Source organism: Carcharodon carcharias, chromosome 2, assembly GCF_017639515.1.
Source record: "Carcharodon carcharias isolate sCarCar2 chromosome 2, sCarCar2.pri, whole genome shotgun sequence".
Classification (NCBI taxonomy): Eukaryota; Metazoa; Chordata; class Chondrichthyes; order Lamniformes; family Lamnidae; genus Carcharodon; species Carcharodon carcharias.
The window spans coordinates 151,163,749-151,183,695 of NC_054468.1; the positions used below are offsets into that span (position 1 = coordinate 151,163,749).

General features: G+C 49.8%; 1 protein-coding gene across 7 annotated transcripts in view; it reads left to right on the top strand.

Moving 5' to 3' along the window:
• serac1 (serine active site containing 1) overlaps positions 1 to 19,947 on the top strand; it is a 435,627-nt gene that overhangs the window by 222,063 nt on the left and 193,617 nt on the right. For all 7 annotated transcript variants that reach the window (XR_005942391.1, XM_041182871.1, XM_041182869.1 and 4 more), the window contains exon 4: positions 4,895 to 4,984. Coding sequence is in view for 6 of the 7 variants with exons in the window: in XM_041182871.1 (XP_041038805.1) it covers positions 4,895 to 4,984 (90 nt within the window). In the remaining variant the exon portion in view is untranslated. The remainder of the gene's footprint in view (positions 1 to 4,894; positions 4,985 to 19,947) is intronic.

Consider the following 19,947-nt stretch of genomic DNA (forward strand, 5'->3'; position numbering starts at 1 on the left):
GTAGGAGCGCGTGTGTGTGTGTGTGGGGTGGGAGCGCGTGTGTGTGTGTGGGGTTGGAGTGCGTGTGTGTGTGTGTGGGGTGGGAGTGCGTGTGTGTGTGTGGGGTGGGAGTGCGTGTGTGTGTGGGGGGCGGGAGTGCGTGAGTGTGTGGGGCGGGAGTGCGTGTGTGTGTGTGGGGCGGGAGTGCGTGTGTGTGTGTGGGGGGCAGGAGTGCGTGAGTGTGTGGGGCGGGAGTGCGTGTGTGTGTGTGGGGGGGGTTAGTGTGTGTGTGTGTGGGGGGGGGTTAGTGTGTGTGTGTGTGGGAGGGGGGTTAGTGTGTGTGTGTGTGGGGGGATTTGTGTGTGTGGGGGGGGGGTTAGTGTGTGTGTGTGTGGGGGGGGTTAGTGTGTGTGTGTGTGGGGGGGTTAGTGTGTGTGTGTGTGTGTGGTTGGGGTTAGTGTGTGTGTGTGTGGGGGGGGGGGTAGTGTGTGTGTGTGTGGGGGGGGTTAGTATGTGTGTGTGGGGGGGTTTAGTATGTGTGTGTGGGGGGGGTTTAGTGTGTGTGTGTGGGGGGGGTTAGTGTGTGTGTGTGGGGGGGGGGGTTAGTGTGTGTGTGTGTGGGGGGGGTTTGTGTGTGTGTGGGGGGGGTTAGTGTGTGTGCGTGTGGGGGGGGTTAGTGTTTGTGTGTGGGGGGGGGTTAGTGTGTGTGTGGGGGGGGTTAGTGTGTGTGTGTGGGAGGGGTTAGTGTGTGTGTGTGGGAGGGGTTAGTGTGTGTGTGGGGGGTAGGGTTAGTGTGTGTGTGGGGGGGGTTAGTGTGTGTGTGTGGGGGGGGGTTAGTGTGTGTGTGGGGGGTAGGGTTAGTGTGTGTGTGGGGGGGGTTAGTGTGTGTGTGTGGGGGGGGGGTTAGTGTGTGTGTGTGGGGGGGGGGGTTAGTGTGTGTGTGTGTGGGGGGGGTTAGTGTGTGTGTGTGTGGGGGGGGGTTAGTGTGTGTGTGTGTGGGGGGGTGGTTAGTGTGTGTGTGTGTGTGTGGGGGGGGTGGTTAGTGTGTGGGGGGGTGGTTAGTGTGTGTGGGGGTGGGTTAGTGTCTGTGTGTGGGGGGGCATTAGTGTGTGTGTGTGTGTGGGGGGGGGGTTAGTGTGTGTGTGTGTGGGTGGGGGTTAGTGTGTGTGTGGGGGGGGGGTTAGTGTGTGTGTGTGGGGGGGGGTTAGTGTGTGTGTATGGGGGGGGTTCGTGTGTGTGTGTGGGGGGTGGGTTAGTGTGTGTGTGTGTGGGGGGGGTTAGTGTGTGTGTGTGTGGGGGGGGGTTAGTGTATGTGTGTGGGGGTTAGTACGTGTGTGTGGGGGGGGTTAGTGTGTGTGTGTGGGGGGGGTTAGTGTGTGTGTGTGGGGGGGGTAGTGTGTGTGTGGGGGGGGGTAGTGTGTGTGTGGGGGGGGGTAGTGTGTGTGTTGGGGGGGGTTAGTGTGTGTGTGTGGGGGGTGTTAGTGTGTGTGTGTGGGGGGTGTTAGTGTGTGTGTGTGTATGTGTGTGGGGGGGTGTTAGTGTGTGTGTGTGTATGTGTGTGGGGGGGGGTTAGTGTGTGCGTGGGGGGGGGGTTAGTGTGTGCGTGGGGGGGGGTTAGTGTGTGTGTGTGTGTGGGGGGTTAGTGTGTGTGTATGGGGGGGGTTAGTGTGTGTGGGGGGGGCTAGTGTGTGTGTGGGGGGGGTTAGTGTGTGTGTGGGGGGGGGTAGTGTGTGTGTGTGTGTGGGGGGGGGTTAGTGTGTGGGGGGGAGTGTGTGTGTGTGTGGGGGGTAGTGTGTGTGTGTGTGGGGGGAATGTGTGTGTGTGGGGGGGGAGTGTGTGTGTGTGGGGGGGGGAGTGTGTGTGTGTGTGGGGGGGGGAGTGTGTGTGTGGGGTGGGAGTGTGTGTGTGTTTGTTGGGGAGAGTGTGTGTGTGTTTGTTGGGGAGAGTGTGTGTGTGTTTGTGGGGGAGAGTGTGTGTGTGTTTGTGGGGGGGAGTGTGTGTGTGTTTGTGGGGGGGAGTGTGTGTGTGTTTGTGGGGGGGAGTGTGTGTGTGTGTTCGTGGGGGGGAGTGTGTGTGTGTTTGTGGGGGGGAGTGTGTGTGTGTTTGTGGGGGGGAGTGTGTGTGTGTTTGTGGGGGGGGAGTGTGTGTGTGTTTGTGGGGGGGAGTGTGTGTGTGTTTGTGGGGGGGAGTGTGTGTGTGTTTGTGGGGGGGGAGAGTGTGTGTGTGTTTGTTGGGGGGAGAGTGTGTGTGTGTTTGTGGGGGGGAGAGTGTGTGTGTGTTTGTGGGGGGGAGAGTGTGTGTGTGTGTGGGGGGGAGTGTGTGTGTATGTGGGGGGGAGTGTGTGTGTGTGTGGGGGGGAGTGTGTGTGTGTTTGTGGGGGGGAGAGTGTGTGTGTGTGTGTGGTGGGGAGAGTGTGTGTGTGTTTGTGGGGCGGAGGGCATGTGTATGTGAGGGGGAGGGCGTGTGTTTGTGTGCGAGGAGGGCGTGTGCGTTTGTGTGGGAGAAGGGTGTGTGTGTGTGTGTGTGTAGGGGTGGGCATGTGGGGGTGTTTGCGTGTGTGTGGGGGGGGGAGTGTGTGTGTGTGTGTGTGGGGGGTAGTGTGTGTGGTGGGGGGGGGAGTGTGTGTGGTGGGGGGGGGAGTGTGTGTGGTGGGGGGGGAGTGTGTGTGGTGGGGGGGGAGTGTGTGTGTGTGTGTGGGGGGGGGGGTGTGTGTGTGTGTGTGTGTTTTGGGGGGGGTAGTGTGTGTGTGGGGGGGGTAGTGTGTGTGTGGGGGGGGGTAGTGTGTGTGTGGGGGGTAGTGTGTGTGTGTGTGTGTGGGGGGGAGTGTGTGTGTGTGTGTGTGTGTGGGGTGAATGTGTGTGTGTGTGTGTGTGGGGGGGGGGGTGGAATGTGTGTGTTTGTGTGTGTGTGTGGGGGTAGTGTGTGTGTTGGGGGGGAGTGTGTGTGGGGGGGAGTGTGTGTGGGGGGGGAGTGTGTGTGTGGGGGGGGTGTTTGTGTGTTGGGGGGGAGTGTGTGTGTTGGGGGGGAGTGTGTGTGTTGGGGGGGAGTGTGTGTGTGGGGGGGGAGTGTGTGTGTGGGGGGGGAGTGTGTGTGTGGGGGGGGAGTGTGTGTGTGGGGGGGGAGTGTGTGTTTGTGTGGGGGGGGAGTGTGTGTTTGTGTGGTGGGGAGAGTGTGTGTGTGTGGGGGGGAGTGTGTGTGTGTGGCGGGGGGGGGTAGTGTGTGTGTGTGGGGGGGGGTAGTGTGTGTGTGTGTGGGTGGGGGTAGTGTGTGTGTGTGGGGGAGGAGTGTGTGTGTGTGTGTGTGTGGAGGGGGAGTGTGTGTGTGTGTGTGTGTGGAGGGGGAGTGTGTGTGTGTGTGTGTGTGGAGGGGGAGTGTGTGTGTGTGTGTGTGGGGGGGTAGTGTGTGTGTGTGGGGGGGGTAGTGTGTGTGTGTGGGGGGGTAGTGTGTGTGTGGGGGGGTAGTGTGTGTGTGGGGGGGGTTGTGTGTGTGGGGGGGGTTGTGTGTGTGGGTGGGGGGGGTAGTGTGTGTGTGTGTGGGGGGGGTACTGTGTGTGTGTGGGGGGGAGGAGTGTGTGTGGGGGGGAGGAGTGTGTGTGTGTGGGGGGGTGAGGAGTGTGTGCGTGTGTGTGTGTGAGGGCGGGGGGAAGTGTGTGCGTGTGTGGGGGAGGAGTGTGTGTGTGGGGCGGAGGAGTGTGTGTGTGTGGGGGAGGGCATGTGTGTGTGGGGGAGGGCATGTGTGTGTGGGGGAGGGCGTGTGTGTGTGTGTGGGGGAGGGCGTGTGTGTGTGTGGGGGAGGGCGTGTGTGTGTGTGTGGGTGTGTGGGGGAGGGCGTGCGTGTGTGTGTGTGGGGGAGGGCGGGCGTGTGTGTGTGTGGGGGAGGGCGGGCGTGTGTGTGTGGGGGAGGGCGGGCGTGTGTGTGGGGGAGGGCGGGCGTGTGTGTGTGGGGGAGGGCGGGCGTGTGTGTGTGTGTGGGGGAGGGCGGGCGTGTGTGTGTGTGTGGGGGAGGGCGGGCGTGTGTCTGTTGGGTGGGGGAGTGTGTGTGTGTGGGGGGTGTGGAGTGTGTGTGTTGGGGGGGAGGAGTGTGTGTGTGTGGGGGGGGGTGGAGTGTGTGTGTGGGGGGGGTGGAGTGTGTGTGTGTGTGGGGGGGGTAGAGTGTGTGTGTGTGTGTGTGGGGGGTGGAGTGTGTGTGTGTGTGTGTGTGTGTGTGTGTGGGGGGGGTGGAGTGTGTGGTTGGGGAGGGTGGAGTGTGTGGGTGGGGAGGGTGGAGTGTGTGTGTGTTGGGGGGGAGGAGTGTGTGTGTGTGTGGTGGGGGGAGGCGTGTGTGTGTGTGTGTGTGTGTGTGTGTGTGTGTGTGTGTGTGGTGGGGGGAGGCGTGTGTGTGGGGGGATGAGTGTGTGTGTGTGGGGGGGAGGGAGGAGTGTGTGTGTGTGGGGGGGAGGGAGGAGTGTGTGTGTGTGGGGGGGAGGGAGGAGTGTGTGTGTGTGGGGGGGAGGGAGGAGTGTGTGTGTGTGGTGGGGAGGGAGGAGTGTGTGTGTGTGTGGGGGGGGAAGGAGTGTTTGTGTGTGGGGGGAGGAGTGTGTGTGTGTGGTGGGGGGAGGAGTGTGTGTGTGGTGGGGGGAGGAGTGTGTGTGTGTGTGTGGGGGGGGAGGAGTGTGTGAGTGTGTGGAGGGGGAGGGAGTAGTGTGTGTGTGTGTGTGGGGGGAGGAGTGTGTGTGTAGATATATTGATCAACTTTATGTCAGAATTAACTGTGGCATGTTGAATATTCAATTTCAATTACAATATTTTTTTCATTCTTATTTCTTTGTACAATTTTTTCAGCTGATTATACATTTTTTATAATTGATGATCTTCTCCATTCTCAACATCCATGTTCTGTGAGTGATATGTTAATTTTCAGTTTTGCTGTATTTCAGGAATTACAAGCAAGGCCAGAAAAGAACTGCAGAGAGCAGTTAAAAGACTGGTGCAAGCCACAGCCGAGATGTTCTCATGGCCACTGGATGGTCAGTAAGTCTTAATATTTCCATTGTTAGTATGTAATAGAGTTGAAATACTGGATAAGTCCTGGGCCCAACCATCTCCAGCTGTTTTTTCAATGACCTTCCTTCCAACATAAGGTCAGAGGTGGGGGTGTTTGTTGATGATTGCACAATGTTCAGCACCATTCGCAACTCCTCAGATACTGAAATAGTCCATGTCCAAATGCAGCAAGACCTGGACAATATCCAGGCTTGGGCTGGCAAGTGGCAAGTAACATCCATGCCACACAAGCACAAGGCAATGACCATCTCCAACAAAGAACCTAACCATCACCCCTTGACATTCAATGGCATTACCAATGCTGAATCCCCCACTATCACCATCCTGGGAGTTAACATTGTCCAGAAACTGAACTGGACTAGCCATATAAGTACTGTGGCTACAAGAGCAGGTCAAAGACTAGGAATCCTGCGGTGAACAACTCATCTCCTGGCTCCCCAAAGGCACAAGGCTCCATTTGCCTGGGTGAGTGCAGTTCCATCAGCACACCAACATACAAGAAGCTTGACGCTATCCAGGTCAAAGCAGCTCGCTTGACTGACATCGCACCCACAAACATTCACTCCCTCCACCATCGACGCACAGTGGCAGCAGTTTGTACCATCTATAAGATTCACTGCAGAAACTCACCAAGTTTCACCAAGAAACTCGCCTTGGTGAGTTAGACAGCACCTTCCAAAACCACAACTACCACTGAGAAGAACAAGGGCAGCATATACATGGGAGCATCACCATCTGGAAATTCCCTTCCAAGCCATTCACCATACTGACATGGAAATATTTCGCCGTTCCTTTGCTGTTGCTGGGTCACAATCTCAGAGTGCAGAGGAGGCCCTTTGGCCCATCGAGTCTGCACCGACACATAAGAAACACCTGACCTACCTACCTAACCCCATTTACCAGCACTTGGCCCATAGCCTTGAATGTTATGACTTGCCAAGTGCTCATCCTGGTACTTTTTAAAGGATGTGAGGCAACCCACCTCCACCACCCTCCCAGGCAGCGCATTCCAGACCGTCTCCACCCTCTGAGCAAAAAAGGTTTTTCCTCACATTCCCCCCCTAAACCTCCTGCCCCTCACCTTGAACTTATGTCCTCTTGTGACTGACCCTTCAACTGTGGGGAACAGTTCCCTATCCACCCTGTCCATGCCCCTCATAATCTTGTACACCGTGATCAGGTCATCCCTCAGTCTTCTCTGCTCCAACGAAAACAACCCAAGTCTATCCAACCTCTCTTCATAACTTAAATGTTTCATCCCAGGCAACATCCTGGTGAATCTCCTCTGCACCCCATCCAGTGCAATCACATCCTTCCTATAATATGGCAACCAGAACTGCATACAATACTCCAGCTGTGGCCTCACCAAGGTTCTATATAACTCCAACATGACCTCCCTACTTTTGTAATCTATTCCTCGATTGATAAAGGCAAGTGTCCCATATGCCTTTTTCACCACCCCACTTACATGCCCCTCCGCCTTTAGAGATCTATGGACACACACGCCAAGGTCACTTTGTTCCTCAGAACATCCTAGTGTCATGCCGTTCATTGAATACTTGTCAAATTACTCCTTCCAAAGTGTATCACCTCACACTTTTCAGGGTTTAATTCCATCTGCCCATTTGACCATCCTGTCTATATCTTCCTGTAGCCCAAGTCACTCAACCTCACTATTAACCACCCAACCAATCTTTGTGTCATCCGCAAACTTACTAATCCTACCCCCACATAGTCATCTATGTCGTTTATATAAATGACAAATAATAGGGGACCGAGCACAGATCCCTGTGGTACGCCACTGGACACTGGCTTCCTGTCACGAAAGCAGCTTTCTGTCATCACCCTCTGTCACCTACAACTAAGCCAATTTTGAATCCACCTTATCAAATTACCCTGTATCCCATGTGCATTTGTCGTCTTTATAAGTCTCCCATGTGGGACCTTGTCAAAGGCTTTGTTGAAATCCATAGAAACTACATCACCTGCACTACCGTCATCTACACACCTGGTCATCTCCTTAAAAAATTCGATCAAATTTGTTAGGCATGACCTCCCTCTGACAAAGCCATGCTGACTATCCTGATCAAATCTTGCCTCTCCAAGTGGGGATAGATTCTCTCCTTCAGAATTTTCTCCAATAGTTTCCCTACCACTGGCGTGAGACTCACTGGCCTATAGTTCCCTGGCTGATCTCTACAATCCTCCTTAAATAGCGGAACCACATTAGCTGTTCTCCAGTTCTCTGGCACCTCCCCCGTGATGAGAGAGGAATTAAAAAATTGGGTCAGAGCCACTGTGATCTCCTCCCTTGCCTCCCTCGACACCTTCAGCAATCTGGGGCAGAAATCATCTGGACCTGGAGATTAGTCCACTTTTAAGCCTGCCAATACCTCCAATACCTGGTCACTCCCGATATCAGTTTGCTTAAAAACCTCGCAGTCTCTCTCCCCGAGTTCAATACCTTCATCCTCATTCCCTTGGGTGGAGATGAATGTGAAGTATTCATTCAACACTCTAGCAATGTCCTCTGGCTCAACCCATAGATTGCCCCCTTAGTCCCTTATGGGCCCAACTCTTTCCCTGGTTATCCTCTTCCCATTAATATACTTATAAAATTTTTTGGGATTTTCCCTACTTTTACCAGCCAGAGCTTTCTCATATCCTCTCTTTGCTCTCCTAATTGCTTTCTTAAGCTCCACCCTGCACTTTCTGTACTCCACTAATGCCTCCACTGATTTCCTTCCCTTGTACCTGCTAAAAGCCTCTCCTTTCCTTCACACCGTAACCTGAATATCTCTGGTCATCCATGGTTCTTTGGGCTGGTTACCCCTTCCTATTCCTTTCCTAGAGGGAATATGTTGAGCCTGTACCCTCCCCATTTCTTTTTTGAATACCCCCCACTGCTCCTTGGTAGATTTCCCCACAAGTAGCTGTTCCCCCAATCTAAAAAATTTTTTTGCAACTTGTCGGTTTCTTTGGCAATAACAAACTTTAACTGTGCGGTCTCCTCTACATTGGAGAGACCAAACTCAGACTGGGCGACCGCTTTGCAGAGCACCTTCGGTCTGTCTGCAGGAATGACCTGACCTCCCTGTCGCTTGCCATTTTAACACTCCACCCTGCTCTCTTGCCCACATGTCTGTCCTTGGCTTGCTGCATTGTTCCAGTGAAGCTGAACGCAAACGGGAGGAACAGCACCTCATCTTCCGACTAGGCACTTTACAGCCTTCCGGACTGATTATTGAGTTCAACAACTTTAGATCCTGAACTCCCTCCTCCATCCCCACCCCTTTCCGTTTCTTCCCCCTCCCTTTTGTTTTTTCCAATAATTTATATAGATTTTTCTTTTCCCACCTATTTCCTTTATTTTTAAATCTATACCTTTTATGCCCATTTAGTCTTATTTCACCCCACCCCCACTGTACCTTGCCATCCATTCTTAATTAGCACATTCTTTTAGATAATATCACCACCTTCAACACCTCTTTGTTCTTTTGTCTGTGACATCTTTTGATTATCTACTCCCATCACTGTTTGCTTGTCCCTACAACCACCCCCCCAACTTCTCTCTCCCCACTCCCCCGCACCTTAAACCAGCTTATATTTCACCCCTCTCCTATTTTTACTTAGTTCTGTTGAAGGGTCATGAGGACTCGAAACGTCAACTTTGTTCTTCTCCGCCAATGCTGCCAGACCTGCTGAGTTTTTCCAGTAATTCTGTTTTTGTTTTGAACTGTACCATGTGGTCACTAAAATGCTCCCCCAACACCACCTCAGCCACCTGTCCGGCTTCATTCCCCAGAATTAGGTCCAGCACTGCGCCATCCCTTGTTGAACCCTCTACATATTGGCCTAAAAGGTTCTCCTGTACACATTTCAAGAAATTCACTCCATCCAAGCCCTATCCCAATTAATGTTGGGAAAATTGAAGTCACCTAATATCACCCTGTTGTTATTGTTTTTACACACCTCCACAAATTGTGCACATATTTGCTCCTCAATTTCCCGCTGCCTATCTGGGGGTCTATAATAAAAACCTAACAATGTGGTTGCCCCTTTTTTTATTCTTAAGTTCTACCCACAAAGCTTAATTTGATGTCCCCTCCAAGATATCGTCTCTCCTTACTGCAGTAACTGACTCCTTAACTAATAATGCAATGCCTCCTCCTCTTTTACCCCCTCCCCTGTCTCATCTGAAGATTCTATATCCTGGAATGTTGAGCTGCCAATCCTGCCCCTCCCTCAACCATGTCTCAGTGATGGCTACTGTATCACAATTCCACGTGTCAATCCTCCCCCTTAACTCATCTGTTTTACCTGTAATACTCCTGGCATTAACATAGAGGCCATCCAGCCTTGCCTTACTCCCTTGAGACTTAATGCAGCTGTACTCCCTCTGACTTGATTGTTTTACTGTATTATGACGTGTCCCTATTCTGCTAACATTCTGTGTCCCGTCCCCCTGCCGAATTAGTTTAAACTCCTCCCAACAGCACTAGCAAACCCGCCTGCAAGGATGTTAGTCCCACTCTGGTTCAGATATAGACCGTCCCACTTGTACAGGTCCTACCTTCCCCAGAAATGGTCCCAGTGATCCAGGAATCTAAAACCCTCCCTCCTGCACCAACCCTTAAGCCACATATTCATCTGTGCTATTCTCCATTTTCTGAGCTCACTAGCTCTTGGCACTGGGAGTAATCCAGAGATTACAACCCGAGAGGTCTTCCTTTTTAGTCTACTGCCTAACTCCCTGAACTTCTGATGCAAGACCTCATCCTTCTTTCTACCTATGTTATTGGTACCAACATGTACCATGACCCTTATCACCCTTCCCCTTCAGGATACCCTTGGAGCTGTTAAGTGACACCCTGAACCCTGGCACCAGGGAGGCAACATACCATCCTGGAGTCTTGTTGGTGGCCACAGTAGTGCCTAATTGTTCCCCTGACTATAGAATCCCTATTACTATTGCTCTTCCTCCCTTCCTCCCTTCCTCCCCTCCTCCCCTCACAGGCTGCTTGTGGCGCCAGGAGGTTGGCTCTGTCTGCACTCCCTGGAGGAACCAGCACCCTCATCAGCCTCCAAAATGGAATACCAATTTGCGAGTGGGACTAACAGCACCTTGGGTGTACCTGCACCACAGGGACTGCAGCAGCTCAAGAAGGCAGCTCAGCGTCACCTTCTCCAAGGCAATTAGGGATGGGCAATAAATGTTGGCCTAGCCAGCGACGCCCACATCCCATAAATGAATGGGATGCATTAACTGTCTTGGCACTTGCAGGCCATGTGCATCTAACATGTTTTCTTAATACCTTTATGAGTGCTCCTACAGGGTTCATCCCCTTTGTTGCTAGCTGTGGTGGCTCAGGCTGCTGACCTTGCTGCCCTGTGGTCTAAGATGACCTTGGTCGCCAAGATCCACACCAGCCTCCTGAGGTAGAATACGGCTACTCCTCCTCCCATGTAAGGCACACGTGTACCTCCCTGCTGACCTGAGAAAGACAAGGATCTTGATGGAAATTCCAGGCATGTCTCATTTGATTATTCCTCCCTTGTCCAGAAAAGATTCACTAGGTTGATCCCGGGTAAAGAAGGATTTTCTTATGCAGAGAGGTTGAGTAGATTGGGCCTGTATTCATTGGAGTTTAGAAGAAAGAGTGGTGACCTTATTGAAATATATAAGAATCATAGGGAGCTTGACAGGGTAGATGCTGAGAGGTTGTTTCCTCTTGTAGAAGAGTTTGGGGCCAGAGGGAATAATCTCAGGGTAAGGGGTCAAGGCGATGGCATGCAGGTTTGCTTGCACTTCCAGCATCCACTGACTGATCTGCCTAATGTGGCTTTCCAGGAGAGTCAGCAATATATTGTTGGAGGAGGCCATACTAGCATGTGAGAGGGAGATAGCAGCAGTCATGGCCTGGATGGATTCCTCCACTCTGAACCAGGGGATAGATACCCCTTAGGAATCTCTGCCAGATCTTCATGCACCTCATGTTGGATTTCTAGCATCTGCCACCAATTGCAGAAGTCTATCATGAGCTTGGGTCTCGGCAAATGCCTGGCCTCCCACAATCCTTCGAGCATCAATGGCCCCGGTTGTCACAATCCACGGCAGCTGGTCAGACATGTGCATGGTGTTCTCAGACCATAAGACGCAGGAACAGAAATAGGCCAGTCGGCCCTCGAGTCTGCTCCGCCATTCAATGAGATCATGGCTGATCTGATAATCCTCAACTCCACTTTGCTGCCTTTTCCCCATAACCCTTGACTCCCTTACTGATTAAAAATCTGTCTATCTCAGCTTTAAATATACTTAACGAACCAGCCTCTACAGCTCTGTGCAGTAAAGAATTCCACAGATTCACTACCCTCTGAGAGAAGAAATTCTTCCTCATCTCTGTCTTAAATGGGTGACCCCTTACCCTGAGATTATTCCCTCTGGCCCCAAACTCTTCTACAAGAGGAAACAACCTCTCAGCATCTACCCTGTCAAGCTCCCTATGATTCTTATATATTTCAATAAGGTCACCACTCTTTCTTCTAAACTCCAATGAATACAGGCCCAATCTACTCAACCTCTCTGCATAAGAAAATCCTTCTTTACCCGGGATCAACCTAGTGAATCTTTTCTGGACTGCTTCCAATGCCAATATATCTTCCCTGAGATAAGGGGACCAAAACTGTTCACAGTATTCTGGGTGTGGTCTAACTAGTTCCTTGTACAGTTTTAGCAAGACTTCCTTATTTTTATACTCCATTCCCTTTTAAATAAAGGCCAAAATTCCATTTGCCTTCCCTATTACCTGTTGAACTTCTTTGCTAGCTTTTTTGATTCATGCACGAGAACCCCCAAATCCCTCTGTGCTGCAGCTTTCTGCAGTCTTTCTCCATTTAAGTAATATTCAGCTCCTCTATTCTTCCTGCCAAAGTGCATAACCTCACATTTTCCCACATTATATTCCAGCTGCCAAGCTTTTGCCCACTCACTTAACCTGTCTAAATCCCTCTGCAGACTCTTTGTGTCATCCTCACCACTTGCCTTCCCACCTATTTTGTGTCATCCGCAAACTTGGCAACAGTACATTCACTTCCCTCATCGAAGTCATTAATATATATTGTAAATAATTGTGGCCCCAGCACCGATCCCTGTGTCAATCCACTAGTTAAAGATTGCCATCCTGAAAAGTCCTCTGTTATCCCAACTCTGTCTTCTATTAGTTAGCCAATCCTCTATCCATGCTAATATACTACCCCCAACACCATGGGCTCTTATCTTATTATGTAGCCTTATGTATGGTACTTTATTGAACACCTTTTGGAAATCCAAATATATTACATCAACTGGTTCCCTGTTATCTATCCTGCTTGTTAACTCCTCAAAGAATTCTAATAATTTTCCCTTCATGAAGCCGTGCTGACCCGCTTGATTATATTATGCATTTCTAAATGCTCTTCTATTACATCCTTTATAATAGACTCTAACGTTTTCCCAATGACAAATGTTAAACTAACTGGCCTCTAGTTGCCTGTTTTTTTGTCTCCCTTTTTGAATAAGGGCATTACATTGGCAGTTTTTCAATCCTCTGGGTCTTTTCCACAATCTAAGGATTCTTGGAAGATTACTACCAGTGCATCCACTATCTCTGTAGCTACTTCCTTTAATATCCTAGCATGCATCCCATCAGGCCCATTTAGCCCCATTAGTTTCTCTAGTATTTTTTCTCTAGTAATAGTTATTGTATTTATTTCCTCCCTCCGTTTTGCCCCTTGACTATTTAATATTTTTGGAATACTTTGTGTCTTCTACCATGAAGACTAATGTAAAGTATTTATTTAACTACCCTGCCATTTCCTGGTTCCCCATTATTATTTCCCCAGCCTCGTTCCCTAAGGAATCTATGTTCACTTGGGCCTCTCTCTTCCTTTTTATATATTTAAAGAAGCTCTTACTGTCCATTTTTATGTTACTTGTTAGTTTTCCCTCAAAGGTTATTTTCTTCTTTATTATATTTTTGGTCATCTTTTGTTGGTTTTTAAAACTTTCCCAAACCTCTGGTTTACCAATAATATTTGCCACATTGTATGTTTTTTCTTTCAGTTTGATACTATCCTTAACTTCCTTGGTTAACCATGCTTTTTTAATCCCCTTCCTAGAATCCTTCTTCCTCACTGGGATATATCTTTGTTGTGAGTCCTGAACTATTTTCTTAAACGTCTACCATTGTCCATCAATCATCTTTTCTGTTAAACTCCTTTCCCAGTCCACTCCAGCTTATTCTGCCTTCATTCCTTTGTAATTACCCTTATTTAAGTTTAGCACAGTTGTTTCCGACCCAAGTTTCTCACTCTCGAACTGAGTGCTAAATTCTACTATGTTATGGTCACTGTTTCCTAGAGGATCTCTTACTCTGAGATCATTTATTAAACCAGCCTCATTACACATTACCAGATCCAAAATAGCCTGATCCCTGGTTGGATCTACAACATATTGTTCTAGGAAATTGTCCCTAACACACACTATCAATTATTGCTCATGGCTGCCTCTGCCGATTTGATTTTCTCAATCTACATGAAGATTAAAGTCACCCATGATTAATGTACAGCCTTTTGTACAAGCCCTCACTATCTCATGATTTATTCTCTGTCCTAAAGTATAGCTACTGTTACGAGGCCTATAGACTCTCCCACCAGTGTCTTCCTCCCCCTGTTATTTTTTATCCCTACCCATATGGATTCTACATCTTCCAGTCAAAGATCGTTTCTTGCTATCGTACTTATCCCATCTCGTACTAACAAAGCTACCCCACCACCATTTCCTTCCTGCCTGTCCTTTCGAAAAGTCGCATACTTCTGAATATTTAGTTCTCAGTTTTATTCTCCTTGTAACATGTCACCGTAATGTCTCTAAGATCATACCTATTATCTTCTACCTGTGTCGTTAATTCATTTTGTTCATAATACTGTGGGCATTTAAGTAAAGAGCCATTAACTTTGCCTTTTTACCGTTTTTTCCCCCTTTGACCCTATTTGCTGCTGTCTTTTTTTTACGTTTGTACACTCTGTCCATTCAAGTCACACTCTGGGTATCATTTCCTAAATAGTTGCCTTGCAATGCTGCCATATCCTTTTGTTTTGTAAGCAGACCTATCCCTTCCAGAACCCTGCCCCCCACTATTTAATTTAAAGCCGTCTCTACAGTCCTAGTTATTCGATTCACCAGCTCCCAGCACAGTTCAAGTGAAGCCCATCCCACTGGAACAGCTCCCTTCTACCCCAGTACTGGTGCCAGTGCCCCATGAATTGAAAGTCATTCCTCCCACACCAACCTTGAGCTATTTAACGCCTTGATTTTATTCTCCCTCTTCCAGTTTGCCTGTGGCTCAGATCATAATCCCAAGATTATTACCTTGGAGGTTCTGCTTTTTCATTTTATCCTAACTATTCAAATTCTTTCAGTAGAATGTCCTTTCTAGTCCTATCAATGTCATTGATACCAATGTGGATGACAACTGGATCTTTCCTCTCCCACTCCGAGCTCCTCTCCAGCCCTTAGGAGGTGTCCTTAACCCTGGCAGCAGGCAGGCAACACAGCCTTCGGAACTCGCTCATGGCTGCAGAGAACAGTATCTATCCTCCTAATTATACTATCCCCTACCACCACTATGTTCCTATTTCCTCCCCCTACTTGAATGGCTCCCTGTACCACGGTGCCGTTGTAATTTTGCTCATCCTCCGTGCAGTCCCCACTCTCGTGTACACAACTCGCAAGAACTCCCTAACTTTTGGACAGTTGCAGGGGCTGAGGCTCCTCGAATGCAACCCTCTGGGTCCCCATACCTGCCTCATCTGCAGTTCCAACCGCCTGTCCCTGATCACAGACTAAATTTGAATTACCTAATCTGAGGGGTGTGACTGCAGCCTGGAGCAAAGTGTCCAGGTAACGTCCCCCTTCCTGATGTGACGCAAGATCTGCAGCTCGGATGCCAGTTCCTCAACTCGATCCGAAATTCCTCGAGCTCCAAACACTACAGATGTGTTCACTCTGGATCACCTTGGTGTCCAACAGTGCCCCACGTGCTGCGGCAGCAACACATCACCTGTCCTGCCATCACTATCATATTTCATTAATTAATTACTCTAATATCCCTGCACTTTACACTTTATTGTCATTAAATTTTTTTATACCAATATTGACCTTATACTTAAGCTATTTTTAAGAAAAAGAGAGAAAAAAAAGACTAGAGACCTAAGCACAAACTTAAAGACCTTACTTTTACTTTAAAGACTAGAAATACTCACCAATCCTACTCGCCAATCAGATGCTTTCCCTGCACTCATGTCACGTTATGGCTCATGACGTCACTCCTGCACTGGTCTCACTGCAGATAGGCTTCTCGATCCGCGCCTATCATCCTCTCCCCTTCACCTCTCACTCAAAATATACTATTTTGAGCCTTAGGAATAGAATATACCTTAATCACTTACCAGATACTCACCAATTAACTAGGTTCTTCTCCAGTAGCAGAGCAAGAGTCAATTCCTTGAGGCTGAAAAAGTTTAGGCAAAAGCAACCAAACACCTCTTTCCCTTCCTTCGTTTAACTCCCTGAAGCGCTCAACTCTGGCACTCCATTATAAATTGCACTAAGTTGGTTACTTATATATTCCCCTAACGCAAAAGGCCTAGCTGAGTCACTTAATGAGGATCCCATTTCAGCTGGTTCTTAATTAAGCCGGATGCTGGAGTGGTCGCTGGTAGCCGGATGCTGGAGTGGTCGCTGGTAGCCGGATGCTTTAGTGGTCGCTGGTAGCCGGATGCTGGAGTGGTCGCTGGTAGCCAGATGCTGGAGTGGTCGCTGGTAGCCGGATGCTGGAGTGGTCGCTGGTAGCCGGATGCTGGAGTGGTCGCTGGTAGCCGGATGCTGGAGTGGTCACTGGTAGCCGGATGCTGGAGTGGTCGCTGGTAGCCGGATGCTGGAGTGGTCGCTGGTAGCCGGATGCTGGAGTGGTCGCTGGTAGCTGGATGCTGGAGTGGTCGCTGGTAGCCGGATGCTGGAGTGGTCGCTGGTAGCTGGATGCTGGGGTGATCGCTGGTAGCCGGATGCTGGGGTGGTCGCTGGTAGCCGGATGCTGGAGGGGTCGCGGGTACTCGGATGCTGGAGGGGTCGCGGGTAGCCGGATGCTGGAGGGGTCGTTGGTAGCCGGATGCTGGAGGGGTCGTTGGTAGCCGGATGCTGGAGGGGTCTCAGGTAGCCGGATGCTGGAGGGGTCTCAGGTAGCCGGATGCTGGAGGGGTCTCAGGTAGCCGGATGCTGGAGGGGTCTCAGGTAGCCGGATGCTGGAGGGGTCTCAGGTAGCCGGATGCTGGAGGGGTCTCAGGTAGCCGGATGCTGGAGGGGTCGCAGGTAGCCGGATGCTGGAGGGGTCGCAGGTAGCCGGATGCTGGAGGGGTCGCAGGTAGCCGGACGCTGGAGGGGTCACTTGGGGTGACCCTGCACTCTTTGGAGTGGCTAATCCTGTATTGGTTCACACCTTCACCCAGCTCTTAATTATGGCTCCAAGTAGTTTGTTAGCACGTGACAGCGGCCACACCCCAGTAAATCGCTTTGATGGGTGGGCCAACCAGGCGATCTTAGCTGTAGGGTCACTACCCTCGGCAACTTGGGGATTTGGTGACCCTGGCATGTGAAGACTGATTCTGGCAGACTGGGCAGATGAAACTAATCTAAAGCCCAACGGTTTTCAAGGTGGGTCAGCACCGTGTTGTGAAACATGTTGAGCTTGACGAGACACAGAAGACATGCAGGTCACCCGCTGCATCCGGATCTATCTCCAGCCATCTAAGAACATAAGACATAGGAGCAGGAATTAGGCCATTCGGCCCATCGAGTCTGCTCCACCATTCAATCATGGCTGATAAGTTTCTCAACCCCATTCTCCCGCCTTCTCTCCGTAACCTTTGATCGCCTTACCAATCAAGAACCTATCTATCTCGGTCTTAAATACACTCAATGACCTGGCGTCCACAGCCTTCTATGGCAATGAATTCCAATGATTCACCACTCTCTGCCTAAAGAAGTTTCACCTCATCTCTGTTTTAAAAGGTCTTCCCTTTATTCTGAGGCTGTGCCCTCGGGCCCTAGTCTCTCCTACTAATGGAAACATCTTCCCCACGTCCACTCTATCCAGGCCTTTCAGTATTCTGTAAGTTTCAATCAGATCCCCCCTCATCCTTCTAAACTCCATCGAGTATAGACCCAGAGTCCTCAAACGTTCCTCATATGTTAAGCCTTTCATTCCTGGGATCGTTCTCGTGAACCTCCTCTGGACCCTCTCCAGGGCCAGCACATCCTTCCTGAGATACGGGGCCCAAAATTGCTCACAATATTCTAAATGTGGTCTGACCAGAGCCTTATAAAGCCTCAGCAGCACATCCCTGCTTTTATATTCTAGTCCTTTCGAAATAAATGCCAACATTGCATTTGCCTTCCTAACTACCGACTCAACCTGCAAGTTAACCTTAAGAGAATCCTGGACTAGGACTCCCAAGTCCCTTTGCACTCCAGATTTCTGAATTCTCTCCCCATTTAGAAAATAGTCTATGCTTCTATTCTTCCTACCAAAGTGCTTGATCTCACACTTCTCCACGTTGTATTCCATGTGCCACTTCTTTGCCCATTCTCCTAACCTGTCCAAATCTTTCTGCAGCCTCCCCGCCTCCTCAATCCTACCTGTCCCTCCACCTATCTTTGTATCATCTGCAAACTTAGCCAGGATGCCCTCAGTTCCTTCATCTAGATCATTAATGTATAAAGTGGAAAGTTGTGGTCCCAACACTGACCCCTGTGGAACACCACTAGTCACTGGCTGCCATCCTGAGAAGGTCCCCCCATCCCCACTCTCTGCCTCCTGCCAGACAGCCAATCTTCTATCCATGCTAGTACCTTGCCTCTAACACCATGGGCTCTTATCTTACTGAGCAGCCTCCTGTGCGGCACCTTGTTAAAGGCCTTCTGGAAGTCCAAGTAGATAACATCCATTGGCTCTCCTTTGTCTAATCTACTCATTACCTCAAAGAATTCTAACAGATTTGTCAGGCATGACCTCCCCTTGATGAAACCATACTGACTTTGCCCTATTTTATCATGCACTTCCAAGTATTCTGAAATCTCATACTTAATAATGGACTCTAAAATCTTACCAATGACTGAGGTCAGGCTAATCGGCCTGTAATTTCCCGTCTTTTGCCTCACTCCCTTCTTAAACAGGGCGGTTATATTAGCGATGTCCAGTCCTCTGGGACCCTCCCTGACTCCAGTAATTCCTGAAAGATCGCTACTAACGCCTCCACTATCTCTTCAGCTATCTCCTTCAGAACTCTGGGGTGTAATCCATCTGGTTAAGGTGATTTATCCACCTTCAGACCTTTCAGTTTTCCTAGCACATTCTCCTTGGTAATGGCCTCCATACTCATCTCTGCCCCTGACTCTCTTGAACTTTGGGGATGTTACTCGTGTCTTCCACCGTGAAGACTGAAGCAAAGTACCTATTCAGTTCCTCTGCCATTTCTTTGTTCCCCACTACTGCTTCTCCAGCGTCATTTTCCAGCGGCCCAATGTCCATTTTTGCCTTTCTCTTATCCTTTATATATCTAAAAAAAACTCTTGCAATCTTCTTTTATATTACTGGGTAGTTTACCCTCATATTTAATCTTCTTCCTCCTTATTTCTTTTTAGCTGTTCTCTGTTGGTCTTTGTAGGCTTCCCAATCCCCTGGTTTCCCACTGCTCTTCGCCGCATTGTATGCTTTCTCTTTAGCTTTTATGCTGTCCCTGACTTCCCTTGTCAGCCATGGTTGCCTTGTCCTCCCTTTAGCTTGTTTCTTCTTCCTAGGGATAAATTTTTGCTGTGTCTCCCAATTTACTCCCAGAAACTCCTGCCATTGCTGTTCCACTGTCTTTCCTGCTAGGCTCATCTCCCAGTCAATTCTGGCCAGCTCCTCCCTCATCTTGCCACTGAACAGTTCAGGACATGAGATCGAGGCTGACGATGCACAACTCCCCCTCGCTGTAATCCAATTCACATGCAAATCATGTTCATCAGCTTTCTATCATCTGTCATTCATTATCTTTCTGTTATTTGTCCTGCGGCGATGGGCAAGCAAGTAGCAGCAGATGTGGATTCACTGGGAGCTGTAGCAGTAAACCTGCAAACAAGCGGCTCAGGCCATAGCGTGGTTTTTCACTGGAAAATAGCAGAAGTGAAACTCTGCAGTCCCTGACCGACTGAGCAGCCCTTTTCAGGACCAGACGGCTCACCTCCCTAGTATGAGGAAGGGGCTAGAACAGGTAGCTTAGACATCTGCTTCACCTCTCTGGTCAACAGACCACAGTGGACAGGGATCCTATTGATGCATCGTAAGTCAATCTCAAAAAAGTAAGTAAAGGTGACACCAGTTACCATTGGCACCTGGAATGTGCGCACCCACATAGACAATGCCATAAGCGATAGACCTGAGAGAACTACTCTTTTTGCTAGAGAGCTGGCTAGGTAGAGCGTCCAGTTTGCTGTCCCCAGCGAGAGTCATCTACTTGAGGAGGGTCAGCTCAAGGAAACCAGTGCAGGTTGCACGTTTTTTAGAGTGGGTGTAGATAAGATTGGTGGGAAGCTGGTGTCGGCTTTACTGTCATAAACCATCTTGTCAATAAGTTGACTTGACTTCCAAAGAGTGTTAACGATCGTCTGATGCTGCTTAAACTCCCCCCTACTCGGCAACAAGCAAGCAAATCCCCATCAGTGTGTTCGCCCCCTTCATGACCAACCCTGATGAAGTTAAGGATAAATTCTATGATGAATTCCAGTCCTTGGTTGCAACTGTGCCAAAGTCAGACAAGCTTATCATTCTTGGTGACTTCAACACAAGAA